Source organism: Ricinus communis, chromosome 5 (genome assembly GCF_019578655.1).
Source record: "Ricinus communis isolate WT05 ecotype wild-type chromosome 5, ASM1957865v1, whole genome shotgun sequence".
Lineage (NCBI taxonomy): Eukaryota > Viridiplantae > Streptophyta > Magnoliopsida > Malpighiales > Euphorbiaceae > Ricinus > Ricinus communis.
Window position 1 is genome coordinate 26,386,689 of NC_063260.1, and position 15,558 is coordinate 26,402,246.

Below are 15,558 nucleotides of genomic sequence, written 5' to 3' on the forward strand. Positions count from 1 at the left end.
TGTAAAACAAGCGTGTATCACTAATTTAACAACTCATTTACTTTTCGATCTTAGCCTAATTAAACATGCAAAAAGAAAAGTAGATCAAGCGTTAACTGGATATCACTAGACTTTTTGAGGTAATTTCTTTTTTTCTTTTTTTTTTTAAATTAAGTCTTAAGGGGCAATGCAGAAAATTAGTTGAGTAGAAACATACAGGAGACAGTTTCTGGTGCTTCTTTTAGACTCTTCTGTGGTTACTCCCTCTTCCTCTTTCTCCTTTTAGTAAATTTGTAGCTGCCGTTATCTCCCTCTTGCTTTCTTGTTTTTACCATTCATGCTCTCAAATATATATATATATGTATGAGGCTGTAATAATAAATTTATATAATTTAGTAATATTATATTTTCGATAAAGTACATTAAATCCACACCGACCCTTCCAGTGAAGAGCCAAAGGACACCCACATGACTATGTTCTTTTCTTAACTGTTTTTTCCAGTCTTTCAAAATAGAAAAATTAAAAATAAAACATAAATACATTTTAGAAAAACTTTATAATAAAATAATTTCTCCTTCATTAATTGAGCTCCTGAGCTCCTTGATACCTTCCTTTCCTTCCTCAATATATAGCATTCATCTCCTTCACATCTTCCCAACTCCCACACCTCCCTCTTTCTGCTTTTAAGCATCTCTCTTGTAAGAGTTTCTCTCTTACAGGAAGCTATATACCAAAACGTCCTTTTTTTTTCCTTAGTTAACCTACTCCAATCTGTGGGTTAGTGGCACTACGTATCCCCATTTTTTTCTTGACCGGGGAATCTTTGTGTTTATACATATACATCTATGGCGAAGTTTTTTATGCTCACTTCAATGGCTCCTCTGTTTCTGCTGTTCTGCCTTCCTTTGGCTTTTGCTGCCCATGACTATGGTCAAGCATTAAGCAAGAGCATTCTCTTCTTTGAAGCTCAAAGATCTGGTTATCTTCCACATAACCAAAGAGTTACTTGGAGAGCTAATTCTGGTCTTAATGATGGCAAGGCTACTGGGGTAAGTTTAAACCCGTTCTTTCACTTGGAATTTTAAAGGTAAGTGCCATTAATTAATTACAATGGTTTTGGAAATTGCAGGTGGATCTAGTAGGTGGGTACTATGATGCAGGGGACAATGTGAAGTTTGGGTTGCCTATGGCTTTTACCATTACAATGATGTCTTGGAGCATAATAGAATATGGTAAACAAATGGCTGCTAGTGGTGAACTTGGTCATGCTATTGATGCTGTTAAGTGGGGAACTGATTACTTCATTAAAGCTCATCCTGAACCTTATGTTCTGTATGGAGAGGTACCTTTCACCTTTTCTAATTCGCTGTTCTTTTGTTTTTTTTGCATTACTGTTTCTTTTTTTAGTTCAAGTATACTGTACCGAATTATGTAGTCTGCTTTAAATCAAGAAAGTGCCTGTTTTTGCTTTCAAATCAAGAAATTGCCCTGTTTTTTACAGTAGGAAAAAAGTTGGATCTTAAAAAGTAGTTTCCCTCCTGTTCATTATGTTTTGAAGCTAAGCCTATTTTTTAACACTTCTAAAATACCAAGAAAACATCTCCAATTTGATAATAGACATCCCATAATTAAAATATTAAAAGTAGTCGTGTGATGTTATGTCATTAAATAAAGAATTTATATTTATGTTTGTTTCTCGGTTAGGTTGGAGATGGCAACAGTGACCACTACTGCTGGCAAAGACCAGAAGACATGACCACGGACCGCCGTGCTTACAAGATAGATCCAAGTAATCCAGGGTCGGATCTTGCCAGTGAAACCGCCGCAGCCATGGCTGCCGCCTCTATGGTTTTCCGCCACCACAACCCTGCCTATGCCAATGAACTTCTCGCTCATGCACATCAGGTAAAAATAAAACTACACCATGCCCGATACATATTTCTTTTTCTTCTGCGGGTTATAAAACCGCGAAAAATAATTTTCATTAATGGAGGAAACGGTAGTTAATTTCTTTTACTGGGGAACTGATAGGGTTAGTTGGGTTGGGTCCTAACATGGGCTACTGCTGACTGACTAGTTGGTTCACTGTCTAGTTAAGCCGTAGTTTAAGCTTAGCTTTAAATTCTTTTTCTTTTGCCGGTTTGGTTTGAATGGCGTATGTTAGCAAGTTAAAGAGTCAGTTACTTAACCTCGCTGTTTGGTTGTCAGGATGAGCCCCTGCAACTTGACAGTTTATGTTAGCGCCTCAGCGGTGCATTAATGACACATTCACAACCGTTGCCTTATGGCGCAAATTAGCATCTAAATGGGTACTTAAATTTTATTTATTTCTTTGATAGAAAAACCAGAAATTTGGTAAATACCCATTTGGCATTTAAGATGTTATATTGGTCATTCGCTTGTCAAAGAAAGAATTAGATTCCAAACAATTATCAAATACACAAGTTAAACAATGTAAAACCTTTTGAAAGGAAATTGCGAACAAACGATGTCGTTTGTCTCATTGATAACGTCAATTTGAACGCGAATAAAAATCTTTCTATATTGCATCAGAGGGAAAATGCAGGGGTCACTTTTCCCCGCTTATCACGCTTGTTGTCCGTTAACCGTATAGATTTGTTTGTACTCTCAGATCTAAACCGTCCACGTGTTACGACCCACAAAAAGCGCTCAAGTAGTCACTACTTATTTTCTTTTTCTTTTCTCACGTGTCAACACTGTCGGTGGTAGTTCGGTTTTCTACTTCTTCCTCTTGCTGCATATTCGCCTATTTACTCTTTACCATTTTATACAATCACATGAGTTGCCACTGACCCTTTTATTATTGTTGTTATTTCTCTTTTCCAGCTATTTGATTTTGCAGACAAGTACAGAGGCAAATATGACAGCAGTATTACTGTTGCCCAAAAGTATTATCGCTCAATTAGCGGCTACAATGTAAGGATTAAGCATCTTTTAAGTAAAGCCCAATTGGATAAACTCAATTAGATTAGTGCTTTAATTGATAAATTTGTTGCTTTTTGCCCTGTAAAATTGCAGGATGAGTTGCTATGGGCAGCTGCTTGGTTATATCAGGCAACTAACAACCAATATTACTTGAGCTACCTTGCTAATAATGGTGACTCTATGGGTGGAACTGGCTGGGGAATGACTGAATTCGGATGGGATGTTAAGTATGCTGGTGTCCAAACTCTTGTTGCCAAGGTATAGATTTTCAAACATTTTCTGGGTCACATCTGAATTAATTTCTGGTAATTGTTTCCCATCAAAAACTTCCATGTATTGATGGATGATTGATTTTGTCTACTGTTTCAGTTCTTGATGCAAGGCAAAGCTGGCCACTATGCACCAGTCTTTGAGAGGTACCAACAAAAAGCCGAGTACTTTATGTGTTCATGCCTTGGAAAGGGTAGCAGAAATGTTCAGAAAACTCCTGGTGGCCTAATTTTCCGTCAGAGATGGAACAATTTGCAGTTTGTTACAAGTGCCTCGTTCTTGACTACAGTCTACTCTGATTATCTTGCTTCTGCTGGTAGAAGCATGAGGTGTTCTTCTGGCAATGTTGCACCATCTGAACTCCTATCTTTTGCTAAATCTCAGGTATAAAAATTTGATAATCAGATATGCAATACTTGGCCTATATTAATTAGTCATATTGAGTATATATGCATCTAATGTTTATGCAACGCGAAAACTCTTTCAGGTGGATTACATTCTTGGAGACAACCCAAGAGCTACAAGTTATATGGTGGGATATGGAAACAACTATCCAAGACAAGTTCACCACAGGGCTTCCTCAATTGTCTCCATTAAGGTTAATCCTTCATTTGTCAGCTGCAGAGGTGGTTATGCCACCTGGTATAGCAGGAAAGCTAGCGATCCTAATCTCCTCACTGGTGCTATTGTCGGTGGTCCTGATGCTTACGACAACTTTGCTGATGAAAGAGATAACTATGAGCAGACAGAGCCTGCTACCTACAACAATGCTCCCCTTCTTGGCATATTGGCAAGATTACATGGCGGTCATGGAGGATACAACCAGCTTCTTCCAGGTATATAGACTATTCAGCAATTGTGTTAGCCTATTATTATCTGTTCATTCGACTGTCTGCGAAAGTGGAATTTCTCTTCTGTGTAAATGACAATTCAAAATTTGCTTTTGCTGCAGTGGTGGTACCAGCTCCTACTCAACAGACACCAACACCAAAACCTAAAGTAACTCCAGCTCCTACTCAACAGACACCAACACCAAAACCTAAAGTAACTCCAGCTCCAGGTATGTAATTATTTTCCCTTCTAAATTCTTTTCCTTTTCTATCATATGTCTGGCGGAGGATGCTAGTATCTCTCTTAAACTCTTGATCTGGCTCATCATCGAGGTTGAGCATTTAAATTTGGACATGAAGATCTAATCGAGATGTATCTTTGGCAGCTTCAACTTCAGCGCCTATTACCATAGAGCAGAAGATGACAACATCATGGAATGCCAAAGGAAAAATTTACTACAGATATTCCACTATCATCACCAACAAGTCAGCTAAAACTTTGACAGATCTTAAGCTCTCAATATCTAAGCTGTATGGTCCTATATGGGGTCTCACACCATCTGGAAATTCTTATGCTTTTCCATCATGGCTTAACTCCTTACCTTCGGGAAAAAGTCTCGAGTTTGTCTATATTCATTCGGCCTCCGCCGCAGATATCTCAGTTTCAAGCTACACTTTAGCCTAAAAAGGTAACTACATCAATTACAGCAACGAGAGTGGATTGGCGTAGCTTCTGTGGTTTTAATGTAAGAATTGTGCAGCTATACAGAAAGAAAAAAAAAAAGAAAGAAAAAAGCAGTCCGGAAAGGTCTTTTTCTACACCTTTTCTTCATTTGGGATTTTCAACTTGTTGATTTAGTATCTGAGTAGAATTTAGTGGTAGGCTCAATAAGATTGAAGGTTGGAGGACGAAAGGAGTGAAGAGACAGTTTTAAAAGAAAAAGGTGCTCATCCTCTTTCTCCTTCACTTCACTAGTTTTATATAGATATGTTTGAGAGAGAGAGACAGTTAAAAAGAGTGAGCATTGAGAAGAGAAAAAGATCTTCTTCTCAATAGATTGCACGTAATCACTTACTTTCTTTTGTACTTGCAAACAGCTTTGGGTGTTCGTTTCTTTTGTTGTTCTGTGATGTTGTAAGCTTTGCAACAATTTTATTTTCCGATATGAATATAGTTTGTGCCATTGCATTATATTTCTTGCTCCTACTCCAATTGGAAAAAGCATACACAAGTCTCTTCTTACTGAGCTTTCTGTATTCTCTCTGAAGGGGCAGAATACCAATATAAGCCCAACAGTCTTCCAATATTCACTGCCTGTCACCCTAACTCATCAGTTTGTGACCTTCTTTTTATATGGTTCAATTAGTTTTAGAACTGCATTAGACATCCCGACTTTGGATTTTGGAAAAACAAATGTGCAACAAAAGAAAAGTAGATGACAAATGCTAGAATTATGATCTGAATTGGCATATAACACCGAAGGCGCAGAAGTTACCCTCGTAACAAAAATAAAATGGCCATGTAAAGCTCTTCAACTCACACTGTGATCTAGCAAGTTGATGTGTCTCACTACTCAGCTTCCCATATGTTACGGAGGACGAGATGATTAATATTCAACACCCTATCAATCTTATGTGCAGAACATCGATGCTTCATGAGTTGATGAAATGCTCTAAATTATCATGTTCCATTTCAATGGATTCAAGAAAAGGCAAAAAAGAATTTGGCCAATTGGCATTCTGCGGACTAGCAGCAGAATAATCCGGGCGTCAATCGGTCTTATCTGTATAATACAATTATATGATTGATTAGTCTCGAGTAATCATACTTCAAACTTACACTCTTATAGTTTTATTTATTCACCAACACAGAATAAACAAGTACGAAACTTCCAAGATAGAAGCCTAAAACATTACAAAAAGAGGGGATCTATCGATTTCCAGCTGTTTATAGCTCAATTACTACGACACTGATATTATCTTTGCTCCCCTTAGCCATTGCCAATTGGGCTAGCATTGCCGCTGCCTCTGCAGCATGACTTCTATTATACTCATCTGAAAAACTTCTATGTTTTATCTGCCCACGTAAACACTTCTTCACAACTTCACAAGCAAATTCGTTAGAGATAACATCCCATAAGCCATCTGTTCCTATCACAACGAATTCGTCCGATCCGGTTCGCTTGATCACTGTAACCTCTGCAACCTCTGCTTCTGAGGTTACACAAGGCCTTAAATATTGATCTCCTAAATTATTTCAGATATTAAAATTTTAATCATCAATAGAATATCACATTTGATTTACTTTAGAAACGAAACAAGAATGAATTTCTTGAAAAGTCTATTTCAAGAATTGAATTTTTTGTTTTTATTTACAGAGTGAACCAAACATGGAAAGACATAAAACATATTTAAGTGTCAAAATTGCCCAGCTGGTACCAAACATTGGGACTGTATATTAATTTGGTATCAAAACTTTAATTTGAATCAAAATGGTACTAAAAGTACATAAAAGTATATCAATTTAGTCTAAATGTTTAATTTCTAACAACGGATGGTGATGTGGCAAGCTGAGGAGATAAAGTTAATTGATATGGCACATGCCGAGGGAGCGAAACAACCAGAATATACCTACTCAGCTTGCCACGTCACCATCTGTTGTCGGAAATTTGACATTTGGACTAAATTGATATGTTTTTCTGTATTTTTAATACCATGTTGATTCAATTTAAAGTTTTGGTATCAATTGATATACTGTTCTAAAATTTGATACCAGCTTGCTAATTTACCCGTCAATTTTACAAAGAGATACCTATTGATCTTGAAGTACCAAGTACACCTAGGACTCGGTTACCGTCCCCGTTAACGACTCTTCCACCGGCTGCTTCAACTCTCTCGCGCTCATGAGGCCTGTCAGGCTGTCCAAGGAAACCGAGACCTAGTGATAAATATATGTATATTTCTTTTCAAAAAGAAACAGAAAGAAACAAAATAACAAATTTATCACCTTATGATCACGGGACAAAGCTACAGCAACACCCCCGCGACACAAAACAGTCCTAGAATCCCCACAGTTAGCCACCACCAACTCCTCCTTCCCCACCATAACCACCAGAGCCGTCGATCCTACAGTATTCTCCGACGATAACACCAACGCTTCACCACCCTCCAGGTTCCCTTTTCCTCCGCCAGTCACCTCATCATCCATTTTCTTAAAACACTCCGTCATTACCTTTCCCCAATAACTCTCATCACTTGACCTTTCTTTCTTAATCAACTCGTTAGCCACCAACTGGTGCATCCTTTCTTTGCATGCGTTGGCAACCCTAGCTCCACCATGTCCATCATAAACAGCAAAGAAATCATAGACATCAGACTGACCAGCTACCACACCTCCTGGTGCCACAGTCACCGCATCTTCCATCGACCTCCTCCGTCCAATAACTGATGTCGAACCATGCGATACACTTCTCATACTACGCTCTCCTTCACTACTACCACCAGCCATCAGTATTCCTGAGTAATCATCATAATATGCATCAGGAATCATTGATTCTTTTCCAGGGAATTCTTCTTTCTCGCCTGATATTCTTTTCTTGTTTTTGGTATATTCTCCATCGAGATAAAGACCATCCACCGAGCAAAGTGTCTTCATTTCTTTAGTATCCAGTAAGCTTGATCTCTTGCGATAGTTATTTTGAGGATCAGTTTTGGTATAGCGGTTATTTTCACTTGTTTCAACCATTAGTTAACTCCTCATTTATAGACTTCTTGGACTTTTACTTGGTTTTTGCTATCAAATAAAACATCGTGGCATGCCGGCTCGTATATGAGAAGTTTGCTTTGCTCGGTGATGTTAATTTCCAAGAAACACACATGGACGCATAGGATTGAAGGTGTCCGCACGTGGCTAAAACGATTTGGTAACGAGTGTATCAGTGTTTTTATTTTGGCCAGAGACGCCTTTTTGGATTCGAAATTGGTCATATGCGAAGAATGAAAAGTTATGGCATGGGTATGAAATGATAATCCAATATGACATTGATATAACTGAATAATTAGTCATTGTTAGTTTTTCTATTATTTAATTAGTGGATATCCTTTAGATTTTTATTTTTATATATTGCTCTTTGATTGTATAATAGATAGATACTATTATTTAAGACAAAAGAAACAGAAGATGAACAGGTTTAAATTCGTTTATTATTTTTAATATGTAAGTTTATTACTTATTTAATGCAATGAATTTTTTATTGTATGATTTGGATATCCAATAATAAAAAACTCTTGTTTGAGCATAAAATGAAACACCCAATTTGTTTATTCAAAAGACTCCAATTCCTGGTGGCAGGAGAAAAAAAGCTGAAATCAAACTCGGAAGCTGAAAATCCAGGACAATGAGATAGGAAAACCACTTTTGAAAGACAAATTTAACAACACTCTTATGGAAAGTATAATCAGGGATGTGAGTGGCAGGTACAAAGTTAAAGGGTTTCTTCTTTCTATTCCCCTTCAGTTATGCCGCTTTGTATTCTCGTACCCTAATAGCTGGGACAAGTGTCTTCTGCCTTTGTGCCTCATTGCAATGTCACATGGTACATTACGAATTGCAATCGCACCCATTTGGAGGTATTCCACACCTCATATCTATCCAACGTGTAAACAAATAAGTAAATGTACATATTCAATTCACGAAGAAACAATTAAAGTGACTACAAATTCATTTGGAATTTGCTTCGAAATGAAGCACGGCTGAGATATAAAGATAAAGAGACTTTGGTTGATGTGTGAGCAACATTCCAATTTCATTTATTATGACATGCAAAATTATACACACTATTTTGAACATCTTTATATGTAAAGAGATAAGATTCAGCAAAAAGAAAAAATATATATATTTGAAGTTCATTTTATTGATAACATACGCACGAGACAACCCAGAAAGTCAGTGAATAAAAAAAGATTCCACAATCTCATAGCTGCTCAGTGGAGCATGCAAATACCACCTTGGGTTTGCTTGGTGCCCCAACTATAATATCTATAGCCCATAGAACTCTAAAGATGTCATGGAAATGCATAGTCATGTTGTATTTGCACAGATTATTCTAAATTTTCATCTTTAGATGAATTATGAATGTTTTATGGGATCTTGCTTCGACTGTAATCTAATACGTCACTTTTCTTCTTCTTTCTTTCCTCTTCCAGAAGAAGCATGTAGTATAAGACCCTTTTTGGTAAAAGGCAAGAAAGAAAAACTCCTCAATTAATTAGGAGAGTATTAAGTCTTTATTCTTCATTTCAACCCAATTTTAGATTTTAAATTTGGATTGAACAGTTCAATTAAATCTGATAGTCAGTAGGCTAAAATTTCCATCAAATATTGTGGATCTCATTATTATGCCAGACGCCAAATTAACTGCCCCACTTCCTAAAGAAAGCACCCCTAAGACTTTCTTTTTGTCTCTCTTTAATGCCTTTCCTTTGTTTTAACACTTTAAGCACAAGAACATAATATTTTTTAGGGCATCGATTTATTGACGCCATTGAAGAGAGTATCATATCACAAAGGAGGTGGTGCTAATGTCGCCATAGAAAATATTTATGCCTCCGTGTAGCCTCTTGAAGCTTTGTGTCTTTAACATGTAATATTATATATTGAATATTATATTAGGGTTTGCTGGTTTAAGATTATTAAAAATTAAACACATTTGAGTTTATTTGTCATTCGGTATTGAAGAAATGATTAAAGAATTTGGTGTTTATAGGGATATAAAGCTGAAGTAATTGTTGGCTTTATATGGCAAAAAGAATGACTGATAATATCAAAATTCTTTTTATTATAAGGCGCTCGGACAAAGAACTCTAGCTAATCTAGATTAGTATATAAATCGAAAACTTTGATTCTGATTTTTTATTCTTTTCTTACTTAAAGAAAAAAAATACATAAAAGAATTTATGATTTTATAATATAAATAGGAAATTTATATGCCAACTCCATAATTGATTGCCTATTTTAGTTAATAGTTATAATGATATTTGTGGTATAATGAAGCATTTAGGCCATATCAATATGTTGGATAAATATGCTGATGATGATATGGAATGAGCCTTTGTTTGAACAAAGCCTTGAACTATTAACTTGGTTAGAGGCCGGAATGAATGAGAATGTGCGCAATAATCGACATCGACATGGTGAGATTATTAATGATGGACATGGGTGAGGTTGTCAATGAGAGGCAGCGTGAGGCTTTTATTAGGGACCAGTGTTAGGCTGCTAATGGTGGAAGGCTGAGGTTGTTAATGAGAGTGAAGCTGAGGGACCAAAAGATGATGTTTGTATGGATGTTTACCATATATGATACTGCCCTGCATCCTAAGTGAGCAGCAAATTGGAACCAAAACCAAGTTCCATTTTTATTCCCAAAAAAACCCACTAACAGATTACATCAACAGATACCATTTTACAGTAGGTGGATATAACCAACAACATGTCACCCAGGTCTGGGAAGCCATACCAATTCAACATCGTCCTACAACTGAAGCAACCCATAAAACATCTGCAACTTTAACAACACAAAGAATCAGTACAAGAAAAGCTATGAAATGCATAATGCCAATTGGTAGTTGTAGGGATCCACATGCTTTACTAGGTAATAAGTGGTTAATTTGGTGCTTAGGACCGAAAATCAAAATTAAAGAGCCAAATTGAGTTAAAATAAAAATAAGAGTTTAATTCTAATTTGCTAAAGGTGGACCTTTTGCCAATGGTTTTTCTAGAGAATTATGGATGCAGTAACATTTGCAAGGTTAGACATCTTTTATAGTGAAATTCATCAACAAGGTGTTCGACAAAAATAAGAATGTTTCAAGTCATTTATTTATACTCCAGAAATATAGTTGTATTTCAGAATTCAAATTTTAAATTTTAACCTGATACCTAAGAAGGTTGTATGGTGGCTGCTACTATATGCTTGTTGAGATTAGGTTTAGAATTGAAATTTGAGTTGTGCTTAAGCAACCTTTTTTTATTACTTTTTTTTTTCTTCTATTAGGGACAATGATATGAATAGTTTTTGAAATTTGTATTTAGTTATAAAATTTTAACTTTTTTTGTATCAATCATTCAGAATTAATTTTATTTTAATTTAATCAATTTACAAATAAAAGAATGACACGTAGTAAAAATAACTAATAAAAAAGAGTATTTGAAAAAGAGAAATGTACCATGTTGAATTCTTATTGACAATATGATGAAATCATAACCAAAATTAAAATGTTAGATTGTAATATAATAAATTTAAATTTCTGTGACCAAAAGAAATTAAATGCAAAATATAGTGATCACTTATACTATTATCCAGTTAAAATTACCTATCATATTTATTATTTATAATTCATCAATAAGTTAGCATATTTTTACTAAAAGAATGCGTTATATCATAGTTTGTAATGTGTATTAACAAATTTAGTATACATCTGTATAAAAAAAGAAACTAAATATTACATTACAAGTAAAAGTTAAAAATGAATATATTAATAAAAAAACATCGACTGTTTAAATATTTTTTCATCAAAACAATAAGAAAATAAATATTTATTTATAAAATTTTATTAGATTTTAAAAAATTATTAAATTTATTTTATAATTTAATATATTTTTATCTTATAATTTATAATTTATATTTATATTTTAATATTCTATGAATGAGTCAAATTACATAATAAAAAAATTTCTAATCTAGCATGTAATTTAACTATAAGGTAAGTATTTACTAAAAGTATTACGCAATTTGGTTAAGTTTGATATTTACAAAGTATTAAAGTAAACCGCATCCGCATGTTATAGTTTACTGAAATTTTCCCTTAAATATATTGATTATTGGGTACTAATTTAAAGACTTCTTTTCTCGCTTGAACAATATTTAAAGAGTTAGATTGTAAATTATTTCTCTTAATCAGTCGGAGGCGCAGGGGCGTCAATTCATCATATCACAAGTGGATTAGAGAAAACAAAGAAGGAAGTTTTGGGAATCAACTTGAAGAAAATGGAAACAGAGAGCCAATTGGTACGTTTGTGCATAGAAGCAGCTTGTGAAAGCAGAGAATCTATAGACAAATGGCGGAGACAACGACGGACTTTGGAGCGCCTCCCTTCTCCTCTCGCCGACATTCTTCTTCGCCGCCTCCTCCACCGCCGCCTTCTTTTCCCTTCTTTGCTCGAGTAAGTTTTTCTTTTCTTATAAAGAAAAAATATACTTTGCACTCTTTTAATGCAAGAATTTAATTAAATTGAGTAGATTTGATATCGTAGAATTTTCAAAAATTCAATTGGTTTTGAATAGAATTCTTGCACGCACATGATTCATTCCAAATAATGTAGAGAAGTAGAAGAAAAAGAAATGTAATTATAATAGATTTGGGTATCTGTAGAGTTTTCAAACAAAGCGTGGAGGTGGTTGATCTGAGAGGTGAAAATGCGGTGGATGCAGAGTGGATGGCTTATTTAGGCGCATTTCGTTACTTGCGTTACCTGAATCTTGCTGATTGTAATAAAATCACTAGTTCTGCCCTTTGGTCTTTAACTGGTATTTACCCCTGAAATTATTTTTAGCAATTTGACACTATTGTTTTGAGTTGCTGGAAAATCATGCTTCAATTTTGTGTTCTTTTTTCTGGTTGGATTTAGGGATGACTAGTCTGAAGGAATTGGATCTTTCTAGATCTGTGAAGGTTACTGATGCTGGCATCAGGCATCTTCTATCAATTTCATCGTTAGAAATACTGCGGATTCCAGAAACAGGTCTAACTGCAAAAGGGGTTGCACTTCTCACTTCTCTTACAAATTTGTCTGTTTTGGATTTGGGTGGTTTACCTGTCACTGACATGGCATTGAGTTCGCTCCAGGTAATGGTAACTTTTAGATGCCTGCTCCTTTTATTTCTGGCTGATTGCGGACTGCACAGCTAAAGAGCTTGGATTTTAAATATCTGAATCATACTGGTTCCTTTCTGCAATTTGAAGGGAAAATGTTCAATAAACCAAGACAAACCGCTTAAGATGTTCAGTTTATCATTGTTAGAAGTTATATTTATCCCACATCGCCTAGTTATTGGTCTATTATAATAATGTACATATGTGGATTGGGCATCCTTTTCTTTTGAGCTAGTTTTTGGAAATGACTTCTATCTAAACCCATTTATCATACATAGCCAGACCTTTGTCTGCAATGATGGGTAGCTAACTTTTGGTTTTGAGTGCTACTCAAACCCATTTGTCAATCATGATTTTCAAAAGTCAATCAGCCTGTTGGAAGGTCTTAAAAAAGGATATGTGCCTCTAATTTTTTTGGCCAGTTTGTCGTAGTCATGTTGATTGATGGATATCAGTCTGCAGTGGGCTCAATCATGATTACTCCGTTGGTTCTGTTTGAATTAAAATATCTTCCTTCCACCAGAAGCATGCCAAGCATTAGTCAGAGTTATTGTTCTTTTGACTTTCAACTTTAAATGCCCTTAGTTTATCTTCCCATTGCTATTATTTATGATTGCAGTTCTGCTGGTTGACTTTATAAATCTTTCATAATCGGGAGAGTTGCTTTATGAAGCTTTATTTTTAGTAACCTTTGCTAAGTGATTTCACAAGTTAAATGACATTAATGTTTGTTTTTCTTTTAGGTGTTGACAAAGCTAGAGTACCTTGACCTCTGGGGAAGTAATATATCTAACAATGGGGTCGCTGTTCTTCAACTGTTTCCTAAACTAAGTTTTCTCAATCTTGGTTGGACTAGTGTAACAAGGTTGCCCAGTATGCTATCTCTTGAATACTTAAACTTGAGTAACTGCACCATTGAGTCTCTTCTTGAAGGTGATGGTGATAAAGCTCCTTTAACTAAAGTTATATTATCAGGAGCCACATTCCCAAATGAGGCTGAAGCATTTTATAACATAGAACCCCGTTTCCTCTCTTTCTTGGATGTGTCCAATTCTTCTCTTCAGGGATTCTACTTCTTACATGACATGAAAATGCTGGAACACTTGGATCTTAGCTCTACCATGATGGGAGATGATGCAATTGAAGCTGTTGCATGTATAGGAGCCAACTTGACAAATTTGAATCTGAGCAAAACGAGAGTTACCTCTGCTGGATTAGCAATTTTAGCTGAACACGTTCCCAAGCTTGAATATTTGTCGCTATCTCATGCTCTTGTCGATGATTTTGCCCTCTCATATATTGGCATGATGTCTTCACTAAAGGTTGTCGACTTGAGCAATACAAATATCAAAGGTGCTACTTCTTATGCTGTAGTTATTTTATTTTTCATTTTTTTATTGGATATCATACCTGCATGCAGTGATTTAGCATGTCTGTGAATAAATTACCAGTATTCTAGAATTTGTATACTAATGGCTTTTCTACTCTTTTTTCAGGTTTCATTCGCCAGATGGGTGTAGAAACAAATTTGATTCCTTCACTGAAAGCTTTACAGGGCCTCAGTGGTTTGCAGAGCTTGAATTTGGAGCATACCCAAGTTAGGGATGCAGCCGTAGCCCCTGTATCGAGCTTCCAAGAGTTGAGTCATTTATCTCTTAAAAGTGCTTCCCTTGCAGATGAGACACTTTACCATTTGTCATCTCTATCAAAGTTGACAAGTCTCGTCATTGGTGATGCTGTGTTGACAAATTGTGGACTAGATTTATTCAGACCTCCAGTGGCACTGAAAATGCTAGACTTGAGGGGGTGTTGGCTCTTGACCGAGGAGGCGATCTCATCATTTTGTACAAAACATCCAGCAATTAAATTGAGGCATGAACTCCTTAATGTGTCTTCACCAAATGAAAGTAGCTCTTACCGTGCATCTCCATCACGCATACTTTCAAGACCTCCACATGTGAGCCGGAAGCAGGGAAAGATGCCAGTGTCTTGGCCCATGCCTCAGCATTTTATAGGTAGGTGTACTTTGCTTTCGCAATTAGGTGATATATTTATTGCAATAATCTTCTACATCTGCAAGCGATTCCGATTTCTTAGGCTTTTCTTTCACAATTAGGCTGAAAAATTTATCGAAGGCAATTGTCTACATCTGCAAGGGATTCCAATTTTGCTTAATCCCTTTAATTCATTTTGTGGTGCAGATCAAAGGTTGAAGTATAGTAGAGAGGAATTACTTGCATTACAATACCAATCTTCTCATGAAAGAGGTATTGCAATGCCAAAGATGCCCAATAGTTGGGACCGAAACTAATACTAGATGCAGTTAAGGGCGATCCCTTGTCCACCGAAAAGGATTTAGATATCCACTTTGGTGGTGGTTGTCGTCAATCTTGTTTGTTGCATTAGAAACACTTATCCCCTTCACTTGTAACTATTACGATGCAGAATGAAAATGATTATCAGCAGACTGTAGTCTCCTTTCTTTGAAAATGAAATGCAGTCTAAACTTCCACAAGCAGGTTATGAAAATTTCTTTCTGTTTATCTGTGGAAGGTTGAGATCATAAGCTAGGAACTCTCCCCACACAATTTTGGCCATAGC

The 15,558-nt window shown here is 35.9% G+C and overlaps 3 protein-coding genes across 4 annotated transcripts; 2 read left to right on the forward strand and 1 right to left on the reverse strand.

Annotated features, from left to right (window-relative positions):
- Window positions 1-573: 573 nt before the first annotated feature.
- LOC8287765 (endoglucanase 6) lies at window positions 574-5,218 on the forward strand. 2 transcript variants are annotated; one of them, XM_048374186.1, is made up of 9 exons: window positions 574-1,029; window positions 1,110-1,322; window positions 1,685-1,885; window positions 2,828-2,917; window positions 3,020-3,184; window positions 3,296-3,580; window positions 3,684-4,032; window positions 4,149-4,208; window positions 4,410-5,218. In XM_048374186.1, the coding sequence occupies exons 1-9, from the start codon at window positions 826-828 to the stop codon at window positions 4,709-4,711; spliced, it is 1,869 nt and encodes a 622-aa protein (XP_048230143.1). In that variant the 5' UTR covers window positions 574-825; the 3' UTR covers window positions 4,712-5,218. The 2 variants fall into 2 exon arrangements, with proteins under 2 accessions (XP_048230143.1, XP_015584653.1); XM_015729167.3 differs by having other exon boundaries at window positions 577-1,029; window positions 4,149-4,256; window positions 4,413-5,218.
- Window positions 5,219-5,852: 634 nt separating this feature from the next.
- On the reverse strand, window positions 5,853-7,836 carry LOC8287766 (protein phosphatase 2C 51). The gene is made up of 3 exons (XM_002509909.4): window positions 7,034-7,836; window positions 6,839-6,944; window positions 5,853-6,273 (listed from the first exon to the last, which is right to left on the reverse strand). The coding sequence occupies exons 1-3, from the start codon at window positions 7,769-7,771 to the stop codon at window positions 5,975-5,977; spliced, it is 1,143 nt and encodes a 380-aa protein (XP_002509955.2). The 5' UTR covers window positions 7,772-7,836; the 3' UTR covers window positions 5,853-5,974.
- Window positions 7,837-11,905: 4,069 nt separating this feature from the next.
- LOC8287767 (leucine-rich repeat receptor-like serine/threonine-protein kinase SKM1) lies at window positions 11,906-15,472 on the forward strand. The gene is made up of 6 exons (XM_002509910.4): window positions 11,906-12,247; window positions 12,457-12,611; window positions 12,713-12,930; window positions 13,701-14,310; window positions 14,454-14,972; window positions 15,159-15,472. The coding sequence occupies exons 1-6, from the start codon at window positions 12,072-12,074 to the stop codon at window positions 15,266-15,268; spliced, it is 1,788 nt and encodes a 595-aa protein (XP_002509956.2). The 5' UTR covers window positions 11,906-12,071; the 3' UTR covers window positions 15,269-15,472.
- Window positions 15,473-15,558: the final 86 nt, after the last annotated feature.

Excerpts from the sequence above, each read along its gene's own strand:
- LOC8287765 (XM_015729167.3), top strand. The coding sequence starts at position 826 with ATGGCGAAGTTTTTTATGCTCACTTCAATGGCTCCTCTGTTTCTGCTG. Across the intron at positions 1,030-1,109 it reads ATGATGGCAAGGCTACTGGG|GTGGATCTAGTAGGTGGGTA; the intron begins GTAAGTTTAAAC and ends TGGAAATTGCAG. Across the intron at positions 4,033-4,148 it reads ATACAACCAGCTTCTTCCAG|TGGTGGTACCAGCTCCTACT; the intron begins GTATATAGACTA and ends CTTTTGCTGCAG.
- LOC8287766 (XM_002509909.4), bottom strand. The coding sequence starts at position 7,771 with ATGGTTGAAACAAGTGAAAATAACCGCTATACCAAAACTGATCCTCAA. Across the intron at positions 6,945-7,033 it reads CTTTGTCCCGTGATCATAAG|CCTGACAGGCCTCATGAGCG; the intron begins GTGATAAATTTG and ends TTCCTTGGACAG. Across the intron at positions 6,274-6,838 it reads TGGTACTTCAAGATCAATAG|GAGATCAATATTTAAGGCCT; the intron begins GTATCTCTTTGT and ends GAAATAATTTAG.
- LOC8287767 (XM_002509910.4), top strand. The coding sequence starts at position 12,072 with ATGGAAACAGAGAGCCAATTGGTACGTTTGTGCATAGAAGCAGCTTGT. Across the intron at positions 12,931-13,700 it reads TGGCATTGAGTTCGCTCCAG|GTGTTGACAAAGCTAGAGTA; the intron begins GTAATGGTAACT and ends TTTTTCTTTTAG. Across the intron at positions 14,311-14,453 it reads GAGCAATACAAATATCAAAG|GTTTCATTCGCCAGATGGGT; the intron begins GTGCTACTTCTT and ends CTCTTTTTTCAG.